General features: G+C 52.8%; 6 protein-coding genes across 6 annotated transcripts; 3 read left to right on the plus strand and 3 right to left on the minus strand.

The window, feature by feature from the left end:
- Positions 1-159: 159 nt before the first annotated feature.
- On the minus strand, positions 160-2,459 carry EDD37DRAFT_642401 (putative maltose permease). The gene has a single exon (XM_062817362.1). It carries the CDS (start codon positions 1,962-1,964, stop codon positions 279-281), a length of 1,686 nt encoding a protein of 561 aa, XP_062665728.1. The 5' UTR covers positions 1,965-2,459; the 3' UTR covers positions 160-278.
- On the plus strand, positions 2,460-4,671 carry EDD37DRAFT_642402 (fungal-specific transcription factor domain-containing protein). The gene has a single exon (XM_062817363.1). It carries the CDS (start codon positions 2,823-2,825, stop codon positions 4,503-4,505), a length of 1,683 nt encoding a protein of 560 aa, XP_062665729.1. The 5' UTR covers positions 2,460-2,822; the 3' UTR covers positions 4,506-4,671.
- Positions 4,672-4,882: 211 nt separating this feature from the next.
- Positions 4,883-7,689, minus strand: EDD37DRAFT_642403 (uncharacterized protein). Its single transcript, XM_062817364.1, has 4 exons — positions 7,248-7,689; positions 6,976-7,176; positions 6,249-6,924; positions 4,883-6,202 (listed from the first exon to the last, which is right to left on the minus strand). The coding sequence occupies exons 1-4, from the start codon at positions 7,490-7,492 to the stop codon at positions 5,285-5,287; spliced, it is 2,040 nt and encodes a 679-aa protein (XP_062665730.1). The 5' UTR covers positions 7,493-7,689; the 3' UTR covers positions 4,883-5,284.
- A 254-nt stretch (positions 7,690-7,943) lies between these two features.
- Positions 7,944-9,008, plus strand: EDD37DRAFT_570392 (GDSL lipase/acylhydrolase family protein; the record flags this gene model as incomplete). The annotated part of the gene is made up of 1 exon (XM_062814275.1): positions 7,944-9,008. The coding sequence occupies one exon, from the start codon at positions 7,944-7,946 to the stop codon at positions 9,006-9,008; it is 1,065 nt and encodes a 354-aa protein (XP_062665731.1).
- A 375-nt stretch (positions 9,009-9,383) lies between these two features.
- Positions 9,384-10,415, plus strand: EDD37DRAFT_660065 (uncharacterized protein; the record flags this gene model as incomplete). The annotated part of the gene is made up of 1 exon (XM_062819082.1): positions 9,384-10,415. One exon carries the CDS (start codon positions 9,384-9,386, stop codon positions 10,413-10,415), a length of 1,032 nt encoding a protein of 343 aa, XP_062665732.1.
- A 22-nt stretch (positions 10,416-10,437) lies between these two features.
- On the minus strand, positions 10,438-11,248 carry EDD37DRAFT_194975 (uncharacterized protein). Its single transcript, XM_062810128.1, has 2 exons — positions 11,100-11,248; positions 10,438-11,027 (listed from the first exon to the last, which is right to left on the minus strand). Exon 2 carries the CDS (start codon positions 10,998-11,000, stop codon positions 10,461-10,463), a length of 540 nt encoding a protein of 179 aa, XP_062665733.1. The 5' UTR covers positions 11,001-11,027; positions 11,100-11,248; the 3' UTR covers positions 10,438-10,460.
- Positions 11,249-11,427: the final 179 nt, after the last annotated feature.

The raw sequence follows: 11,427 nt of genomic DNA on the forward strand, positions 1-11,427 counted from the left end.
TCATTGGGCGGGGGGCATTCATTAACCGTTTAAGGCTGGCACCGGGAAGCGCGGCGCGTTTGTCCCCGTGGCTGCCGTTATGGGCTGCCTTAGTCAGCAACTACTCGACTATCACACCTATCACTAGCAATAAGTTCTTCTTAACAGCAAAATTGGGCAGATAGCAGGAGGCAGAGAAGTGGTAAACAATGAGTTGGTCAATTTGAGTATGCTATCAGAGTCACTAGAACCTCAACTGCTTGCGCCTGCTTGCGCCTGCTTGCCGCGTCCGCTCTTGTCTAAGGCTTCTCCTGAGTGATGATATCCTGTGCGCGAGCAACAGGGACATCAGCAACGACGGTTGTGTCGACATTAGCAGTCTTGAAATCGCGCGTCTTGACCTTGCGCTCAAAGAGAGCGTCGAGTTCGATGGGTGTCCTTCCCTTGGTCTCTGGGAGTCTGAAGTAGACCCAGACGACAGAAAGTATGGCGAAAGCACTCCATATAAAGCCACCTTTCTGCTTCAAGTTCCACGCTCCAGGGTTCAGAATGGCCGGATTCAAGAAGCTCGCTCCGATACCGACAATGTTGTACGCAGCGCGTGCAACAGAGACGGTCTTGTTGCGCAGTCGAACGGTCGGGACTTCTGGCACAATCGTGAAGCATACCGGGCCGACCGTGAGGAAGTAGAGTAGCATGTTGACGATCAGCACTCCCCCAGAAGCCCACTGGATCCCATTTGTGGCATGCGAAGGAATACCCATGAATCCGACGGTCAACAAGGTCATTAACATCCCGATCAGACCCCACAAGTACATTGGACGTCTGCCAACCCGAGGTGTCAAGAACCATGAGGAGACAGTACCGATGCAGGATACAGCGTTCATACCGAGACCAAAAGCAAATGCAGTGTAGGCGGACGCTCCAGCTTGTTCCATGAAATACGTGACGTTTCCGCCGAACCAGTTGCCGCAGGTGACCTGACAGATCCAGGCTCCGACTGCCACTTCTGTGCGCCGCAGGTTGATGCCCCTGAAAAGTTCCAGATACGTGGTCCCCTTCTCGATCTCTTTCTCGTGCTCGTTTGTCAAATACATCAATGCGATGGCGTTGTCGAGTTGAGCGTCAGTGACTCTGTTGGAACCCAGTCGACGCAGGGCTTTTCGGGCAGTGTTCATGCGACCTTTGCGAACAAGCCACCAAGGACTTTCTGGAGCGAAGAAGGTGATCAGACCGAGAGGAATCGGCCATATCCACTGGATTGCGAATGGTATCTTGTACGCCCACTGGTCCTGTCGAGATAGGAGACTTCGAAGGACACCAGTCGAGATGAATTGACCCATAGCCCAACAGAGGGAGATGTAACTTGTCATGAGCGGTCGGAGCGTCAGAGGAGCAACGTCCGTGGCGTAGGAACTTGCCACAGACTGGAACATACCCCATGGAACACCACAGAGCATGTTTCCGGCGAACAGCATGCTAACATTTTTGGCGAAGAACGTCAAAAAGATGGACGCAGACAGCCAGAAGAGACCGATGAACATGGTCCATCGGTACCCGATCCTGTCAACAACCTGACCCGCGAACAGGAGTCCAAAGATGCCTCCCACACTGGCCATGGAAGAGATGGCCGACTGCCAGGCGGTAGAAAGTTGGTAATCTCCGTCAGGCAATTGATGGCCGAACCTTTGTCGAAATTGAGGCAAGCCAAAGAAAGAGCTGATGAGGCCTGTGTCATACCCCTCCATGACGAGCGTTGTCGAAATACCAATGGAGAAGAAGATGGCCCAGGGGTAGTGCTTGACTGCTTCTCGGAAGGTCAAGGAGTGTTCATGGTCGATGGCCGCCTGAGCCGACACTGTCAGTCGAGAAAGATCCCATGATTGCTCCCTGAAAAAGGGAGGGACTTCGAGATCTCCGTACACGCCCAGCTCTTCTCGTGCGAGCTCGACATGTTCGTCGAGGGTCTTCTCCTGTTGCTGCATGGCAAGTAGACCTGGGATGTAGTCGTGCGCCTTAGTAAAGTCAATGGAACGCTGAGCCTAGGACTGATCAGCAAAACTTGAGCACACTCGGACCCATCTGCTCTTTTATAGTTGCTTCGGCTCCTAGCCCCATCAACTCCAGGTTCTGCACCCCACAGTCTGTGGTCGCGTGGCCACTGGCCAGAAGCAATCAGCCCGCGTGTTCTCCGTACATGGAATTTCAATGGCAGCGCGCATTCTGTCGCTTCCGCAGAGGAGGCAACGCTGTCGGCGCCGATAGTATGGATCGTCACACCATGACTGTAGGGTTTCTGCGCAGTTCTAGCGACTTCATCAAATCAGGACGAAGCGGTTAAACATGTAGCAAATAGCCTGTGGTGAACCAAGCTAAGAGAGGCCTGGTTGGAGAAGAATATGCAGGCCACGGATCTCGGGTCTCGGAGCAGGGTACGGAAAAAAGGGCCCGGGGTTCACCTGGCCAGTGTGGCCGCATAGCCTCCCGTGACGACAATGCGGAGAAGACATGGTTTCTTTCTTAGTAGCCGGATCGAGCACCTGCTGGGCAAGCTTTTCCTGTAGCGAGGCAGAGAACGTCTTCTCGATGTCAGCTCGTGTATGTTCAGTGCGGGGTCGGGATATGTCTCATATGGTCTTGTACAGGCCCAGTGAGGAACTATTCTGCTTCAACAGCCGGGCACCTGACCTGACCTGACCCTGGGTAGCTCTTACTCACCGGTATTGTTCTCGTCTCGCATGGTCCGTTCTCTTCGACCTCGGTGATCGCGCCAAGATGACCATGGGATATGCCAGCCTCTTCACCATCTCGGCATCGCAAGGTACGACCGTTGAAACTCTCAGATGCAAGCGTGCGATCCCTGTCGTCGGCGGAAGGTCAAATGTGACCGAACACAACCATGCTTGAAATGTCGGGTTGGTCTTCTGACTTGTACTTATCATGATAACGTCAAGCGTCAAGTCACAAACCGTCGCATACCTGCAGCTGGTCGCTCCTCGGCTTCTGTTCGCAGTGCATCGATAGCACAAGATGACGCACGATCAGTCCAGCAGGTGCATGAGGGCGTTGGCCGTCAGTCCGAAGTATCCTCAGGCACTTCGACAGGGACTAATGCAAGTCTTCCTCGTCATGGACTCAACACAGCCAGATCCACTTCACCGGCAGCTGGGGCGGACTCGTCTGGGACGCGAAGGGTTTCAAGTCGATTGCTTCGATTGCACGTGAAGCTGTTCTTGAAATGGATATACCCTCTGTGGCCAATCGTGCGACCGGAAGAGACTCTTGCTGCCTGTTCCAATGTCGACTCCCTCTCGCCAGAACGATACTGCTTCCTCGTTGCGCTGTGTGCAGCAACGAACACTCAGCTCAATCTGGCTCCGCCGAGCTCAGTATTCGAGCCCGCAGATAGCGATGATGAAGATGTGACAGACACGGCAGACTTCTATCCTCCATCCGCACGAGACTACCTCCTCCGCGAAGCTGTCAGTGTTCGGAAGACGCTCGACATTGCCTCCGACCCCGATGTTGACACCATGTTGACTTCTTGTTTCTTGTTCAGTGCTTATGCCAATCAAGAGCGGCACAAAGAAGCTTGGTTCTATCTCAGTCAAGCAGTTTCCTTCGCAGTATCTCTACGTCTGCATGACGAGTCAACCTATACCTCTCTAGACCCTGTGGAGGCTGAGATGAAGCGACGGCTGTTCTATATGACCTTCATCTTTGAAAGGGCGTATTCCCTCCATCTGAAGTGTCCAGTGGTACTGCATTCAACGATTGAGAAGCCTACTATCACTTTCGATGACGATCCTGCTCCGATCGAGGCCTTTCTCGGGATTCTCAGCATTTTCGAAGCCTTGCCTCCTGACCTGTACAATTGGCTATGCATTCCACGCTCTGAAATGCAGCATCAAGCCGGATCCGTCCCTGTCTCCTACTGGAGCTTGTCCAACACCGTTCTGGCTCCGAACGGCGCACTTGAACCTCAATTGATCAACATATGGGTCACACAGCAGTGGCTTAGAGCCTTTCTGTGGCAGACAGCATTTAGACTTCGACTGCCGGACACGGTATTCATGGCCGCATCTCTCCCACTGGAAACGCCTTTGTCAGCGGCGAAATCAGTCATGGCAACCCTTGCAACGGCCTCTCCGAGATCACTTGAGATCCATGGAGTAGGTATGGAGCGCAAGCTGTTTGATCTGGGCACGTATATCCTGGACTTCACAGAAGGTCTGCCAATGTCCATCACCCGCGTTGCAAGTTCAAATCCGAAAGAACTGTTATGGGGAATTCTCATCTCACTTTCGAAAATCAGGGGGGCTACATCCTTCTTATTGCCGAGTCTGCTAGAAAGATCCAAGAAACTCCTCGCCGTGGAAAGCCCATGGCAGCCTGGCCTATCAGTGCCACAGAATGCAGGAGACGAACAAGAGATATACGAAATCCCGGACGAGATCAACTATGGATTTACTGGCCATGACGAAGTGACATACACGGGCAACAGTCAGGTAGGCTGGATACTATAGTTTGCCTATCTCACCTCATGCGGGTTCACCCCTTCAGTCCATCGCCTTTTACCAATCCGATCTCCCTGAGTCTGGCGTCGAGCTTGTTTCCAGAAAAAGTGGCACCGTCCGACCACTGTACCTCTACACGTCCAAGGCCATTTCACATCACTTCACTTTTCCACCACACCACTTTTACTTCACTCGACCTCGAATATTCAGCCTTCATATACGAAACTCTTTCAAAATTGCTCAACAATTAAGGTGAAAGACTGCCTTGCAAGACAAAGACCATTTCTTCAGTTTCTAGCTCAGCAAAGACTCTGTCACTAAGCTCATAACAGGGCACCGAGACAAATTCCAGGATAAATCTACTCTCTTTAAGAGACAGTGCCGGGCTCTGGTAACGACCTGTGAATGAAGTTTATACAGACTGAGAGCGGAGACATCTACAGAATGGTCATTTGGTCTGCAGGCATGTTTGAAACCTATTGTAACCCTTAATAAACCCCCTGGGGTTTCCTCACGATCAACCCTCTGAACGGGTTGACTGAGTTTTTGCTCTTTTTTGTGGCGCCGAATAGTTCTCTGAATTAGACATCCTTCCTTATTGCCAACCTGGATTCGCACACAATGATATAGTTCGTTTTTGACAGGAGGAAGGTTATCAGCTCCACCATATAGTCCTCCTAGCTTGAAGTCAAGGCACCCACCGTCGCGAACCTGCTGGACTTCGAATATGTATCGTCGATGTCCTTTCCGTCAGACTGTGCCACTTCTTCTGAAAATAGGCTTGCCGTCTATCGGATCCAGCGTCGTATACCGGTACGGACGTGACCGCGCCCACCCCTGTTCGAATGGAAATAGTAGGGAACGAAATGCAAATCCTCCACGACGCTACCTTCGGCGGAGGCTTTCGCAAGGTCCTTCCACGGGATGCTTGGCTCTGCGTTCAACTTTGGCAGAAGCGAAGAGCCACGATGCACAGACAGCGCCACGTACTCCTCTTCCGTGGTTGGATCGGTGACGAGTTTCTCCTCGACGTTCGCGTCGGGGTCCAATTGCAAACTCTTGAAGTGGTCCTCCACCCAGGGATTGTCGTAATCCTCGACGCAGTAAATGATGGGACCACGGGCCAGCGAGATTGTGTCTTGCGTTGTAAACGGATGGACTGCAACGACTCTTGGCTTCATGGGAATTTGAAGCGTGAATTCTGGATGTTCCACAAGCCAGGGAGTCGGCAGAGTCAAGTATCCCTTCTCGACTTGACTGTGCGGCGGTTCAGGGTCAACGCTCCACCCTTCAGCCCATTTAGGTATTCTGAGGCTGACGGAAACATTCTTCGACGCCGACGATAGTCGGAACTTGATGTCACCGTCCCAGGGCCAATTCGATTCTTGTGTCAATTGAGACTTCTCGCCCTCTGCTTCGAAGTCAAGCGTGCTAGGTATATAGAGGTGCACAGCCACATGGGTGTCGGTCTTTTCGCTTATCGTTGGTTGAGAGTAAATGTACCCTCCGATGATGGCCAAAGTTCTCATGATGTTGGGTGGACAACAGCAACACTTGAACCATTCGCTTCGGTCGGCCGGGTTGGTATCGCTCGAGGCCAACTGGTTGACATATGTGTATTTCTTTCCATCAACAGACATGGCTGTCAAGACAGCGTTGTAGAAAGCAAGTTCCATTATGTCAGTGTATTTTCCGTCCAATTCGTACTGGAACACGTCAGTAAGTTGGCCAGTGACTGGACGAAGCACCTACCTGCAGGACTCGCTGTACCATCATCATAATTCCAATCCCGGCACAGGTCTCAGCATAACAGCCACCTTCATCGGTGCCTTGTGGAAGGAAGTATGGAATGCCGAAACCTTCCCACTGGGCGATGGAACCTATGCCGCCTGTGACGTACATCTTGTTAGACACCATGTCGTTCCAAAGCCTCTCGATAGCTTCGTGCAGAGCCCCCTTTGACGACTTCTCCAATCTGACGATGTCGGCGACTGCGGTAAGCAGGTACGTTGGCCGGACGGAGTGCCCTTCCACTGCTTTCATTTCCGTCAACGGTACAGAGGCAGAGTAGTACCAGTTGGATGGGTTGTACTCCGGATAGTAGTAAGGACGCCTGTGCGGGTCGTCTCCTCTTCGCTCGGCCTCCCAGTCATAGAAATGTCGTCCATCTGCACCTTTCGGATTGCCTCGTTCAGTCACGAAGTACTTCGCGAACTCGAAATACCGCGTATCCTTCGTCCTTTCGTATAGTCGGACAAGTGCAAGCTCGAGTTCTGGATGGCCTGGGTATCCATGGAGTTGGCCCTCTTTCGGTCCCAGTACTTTCATCAGCAGTTCCATGTACCGCAACATTGGAGCCAGAAGCTTGTCATTCTTGTAATAATGCTGATGAGCAAGAGCGCCTTCGAGCAAATGTCCGGCATTGTAGCTGCAGCCAGAACATCAGCGGACCGACCGATCCATTCATCATAGTACCTACTCTTCGCACATGTCCCGAAAATTCGTGAATCGTCTGCTTAAAGGTTCGACGACCGAGTAATTGATGTTCAAATAACCGTCTTCGTGCTGTGCGGAAGCGATCATTTCGGTGAGCTCTTGCACTGCTTGGTCAACTTCGGCGTCATAGTCTGTCTGCAAAAAGTAGCAAGCGCCCTCAATCCACTTCCCAATGTCTGAGTCCCTGTTGCCACGTAGGCTTGGTTAAATTGACGTTCGCATCTGCTGGAGCGTCTTCGGCTTGATCTGACATACCAAAAGAGCCAAGTCCCAATGGGCCAGACCGTAGGAGGTTCATCGTATGAAGGATGCCATTTGAGCTTGAAAGCGTCATACCGACCCGTGCTCTTCAGGAACCCTAATTGCCGTTTCAAAGATACAGCGCTGGAAGCTCGTCGTTTCTTTTCAACCAAGGTACCTGGAGCAAGTTTGACTGATAGATAGGTCTCTTGAGGATACTGGGCAGAGGCTGTATCGTTGGCGTAAGAGATTGAGCCCATGTTGGCTGGTGAAATTCACACAGCAGTACGACGAGAAGCAGTGATGTGGTGATAGAGCAAGTCCAAGGTACTTACATGGCACATGCCTTCGTGAGAAGCACGCTGAGCTTACAAGTCATTGACCACTGTCACATGCAGTCTACCAAAAGTGTGCAACCCGACTCATCATTCGCTTCTTTGGCCCATCATGAAAAAGCGCGACAATAATGGAACGAAGGTAGGTGATGCTCCGAAAATTGACAAGGGCTACTTACCCCGAGATCCTCCAAACCGCGCCCGAGCCCCGGCCAACCCTGCGGACATTGAGATCGCCTAGGGCCGCATTACTGGGGCAGGACGCGCTTTCAGGCTGTGTCACACGGCTAAATTGTCCATGGGGAATTACTTGGACCAGCGTAATGCACGTCCCGTGTTCGTCCTCATTCCCCTGGCTGGAAACCAGATTGAACAGATGTTTGTCCTCGGCATTTTCTTCGTGCTCGTCACCACAACAACAGCTTGCTGGACGCGTACCGGACTTTCCCCATGGCGTCTATCACGCTTCAAATATCTCGTCACATTCGGCGACAGTTACACCGATGAAAGCAGACTCGAGTACTTCATCAAGCACGGTGGTGTCGGACCACCTCCTGGGACCATACTCGCTGAGAGTGCTCTGATCCGACCCTGGGCCCGGTACGTGGCCCAATATGCGGACTCGCTAAGCTTGCACAACTATGCTGTCGCTGGGGCAGTTTGCTCGAATGAAATAACGCCCCGACACTTCACGACCATTGCATCTGATTTCCCCTCGGTCTTGGAGTACGAGATTCCGGCATGGCTGGCGGAGCACTCTCTTTCGCCCAGTGGAAATGGACGACGGTCCCACGACTTGGGCACCAACACTGTGTTTGCCATACTGATTGGGACGAATGACCTTGGAAATGCTGCATTCCTGACCGACTCTCAAGTCTCCGGACGACTATTGCACCATTACACCGAGTGTGTTTATCGTGCCTTTGACGCCATCTATGCTGCTGGCGGCCGTAACTTCGTTCTCATGAACACTGTGCCTTTACACTTGGCACCACAGTACGCTGCTGATGGAACTCCTGCAACACGTTACTACCCGGATAAGCCGTCAAACCTGACACAGGTTGCTGCTAGGATCCAGCGGGACACCGCCAGCGTCAACGAGATCTTCAGATACAAGACACCCTATGAGCTTCTCATCGGCCAAAGATACCCTGGCTCCGACTTTGCACTGTTTGATACTTGGCGAATGTTCACCGACATCTATACCAACCCTCATCTCTATCTCAATGGGACCGAAGAACTCACCGTGGATGACTGGTCGCATCATTGCAGCGTGGCAGGGACAGATTGTGTCCATCGCCACAACAACACTTCTCCAGACTCATTCATGTGGTGGGACGAATTGCATCCCAGCGAGCAGGTTCATCGTGTTCTGGCTGGCGAAATCGTCAACGTGTTGGACGGCTCATCGGAATATGCGACATATTGGTCCAGCAGATGATTGACCTATTGAAACGAGTAAGACTCTCAATTGTCACTATGGTTTTCCGTCCCCGACCCCTGTCTCCCGAGAACCGAGCTGACCCACCGGCCCTTGTTCCTGACCCCACAATCCTTCGAACCATGAGCATGGATACGATGTGTGGAGATGGGGCAGGTCTCATGGCTCTCTCCGTGCCCATGCGGAGCTTCTGTATCACTGCTAGGTGACCATCCTGCCAGGTACAGTTCGGGCCTTAGCCCACTCACTTAAGATGGGGACAGAACTGAACGTCCAGGAGGAATGAGCAACATCAAACTCCTTCGAAGCAGTCAATCAGTCCTGCTCCAGACCGAGTCGACTTTCTCAGCTTCCAGAATTTGGTCCACAAACAAGATGTCCGCCGCCGCAGTAGTCGAAGCACCTCAAGCACCTCACACACTCGCAGCCCAACAGTCACCGCCTTCATTCCGAATCAATAGAGGCCACGTCGCTCCTTCCCAGCTTGGATGGCTCAGGTCAACTCCAGCCCACGCATCAATCGACGAGATCCGCCAACGCCTCCAGGACGATGGATACGTGTGGGTAAAAAGCGTGCTGCCACGCGAAGACGTGCTAGCCATGCGCGAACACTTCTTTTCCCAATTCTCTGGGACTGGCCTATTGAAGCCAGGCACGGCACCCGTCGAGGGCATATACAATGCGGCCGAAGACGTGTCCCTGCACCGGGGCGTGGGCGGCGGCAACCCCCAAGGCGACGAGGAACTTCGACGGCTAACCGACGCACACACCACGGCGCAATATCTGCAATTCGTCAACCACGTCGCTCTCCGCAAGATGGTCCGCGACATCACGGGCTGGGACGAGGAAGTCATGCTGCATCGTACACTGCTCCGGCACTGCGTCCCCGGCGGCTCATCCACGGGCATACACTATGACCGACTATTTCTGCGTGGAGGCGACGCGTTCTTCCTGACGGCGTGGGTGCCCATCGGCGACGTCAGCTCCATCGGCGGTGGCTTGCACTATTTGTCCGACAGTGTCAGATTGGGCCAGGCGCTGGAGGACGACTACAAAGAGCGCTCGCGTGACTTTTCAGAGGCAGACAAAATCAGCGCGTTCAATCGTAACATGGCGGCCACGGGCTACCTCGCAGACCATCCGGAGGAATTTATGCGCGAGCACCGGCGTGTTGCGGAGAAGGAAGGCACGGCGACGAAAGGGTTCAAGTGGTTGATCGCGAACTTTGAGGCCGGCGATGTCGTGTTCCATCATCCTTGCACGATCCATGGGAGTTGTGGGAATGATGACCCTTCGGGTCGGATCAGGCTGAGCACCGACCTCAGATTCTATGAGAAGAAGGATTTCGAGGCTGGGAGGGCGGATAACAGGTGGATGAATCATTGGAGAGTCGATGATAAGTTGTAACCATCAATCAATGCTTGGATACTGCTACCAACAGCATTTAGCAAGTTACATCTTGATCCCTCTCGCCATCAAAATCTGAACAGCAGGCAAAGAATCAACCACAATCTCCGCTCTCCCAAACTCAATACCCCCATGAGCAGCTCCCTCCTTCTTCAGATAATCGAAACGGAATGCCCCAGGTATCTTGACATCCCACTCCCGTCCCTGGCCATCCTTGACCTTCTTCTCGCCTGATTTGGCTTCGCCCTGGCAATTTGCAAAAAAGTTTGCCTGCGCAAGCGCCTGCCACCCATCCTTGGTCTCCCAGCAGGCGATCAAGATTGGCTCATGATATTCCTTGGTGAATGGAGCATACATGCCCTTCACTTGCTCGAAACACTCGCCACCAGCGCCAGTGTACGTCGATCCGTCGGACTTGACGAGGGTGAAATCCGAGCTGTGCCAGTCGTAGGTATCCTTTTCCCAACCTCCGTGCGCATTGAGGTTTTTGGTATAGTCTTCCATCCATTTCATGGCGGGGTGGCGGCGGGTCTCCTCGTCCCAGTCTCCGCTATGGATGTAAGCTTGGTGTGTTGGGAGTGACATGATGTAGACACTCTAGAGGGTTTCTTGCTGTGTAAAAAGAAGCACTATGTCGGCAAACGGCCAGATGGACTGACGGAGAGCATGGAGAAAGGCGCATACTTGACCAGTATTTATACCAGCTGCTTCACCGGGGCTTTGTCCAGAGCTGAAGTCTCCTGGCATGAACCACTGCAGACCTACCGGAAGGCATCTTTCAGCTCAGCCATAAGACTGGGCATCAGCTCAGTACAGCACCAATCCGCGCAAGTGGTCGAAGCATTGGTGTTCAAGCCAAAGGCGGGATCCCCGCACCTGGAGACAGTTTCCCCTAACCTGTTTCCGTAGGCGTTCCAGATTGACGCCTCAGGTAGTGGCGTTGAGGCTGGAGGTTGAAACCCGAAGTTCAGCTCTGGGCGCATGCTGATATGCCCATTGGATTGAACGCCTA

Source organism: Exophiala viscosa, assembly GCF_022695815.1.
Source record: "Exophiala viscosa unplaced genomic scaffold EDD37scaffold_15, whole genome shotgun sequence".
Classification (NCBI taxonomy): domain Eukaryota; kingdom Fungi; phylum Ascomycota; class Eurotiomycetes; order Chaetothyriales; family Herpotrichiellaceae; genus Exophiala; species Exophiala viscosa.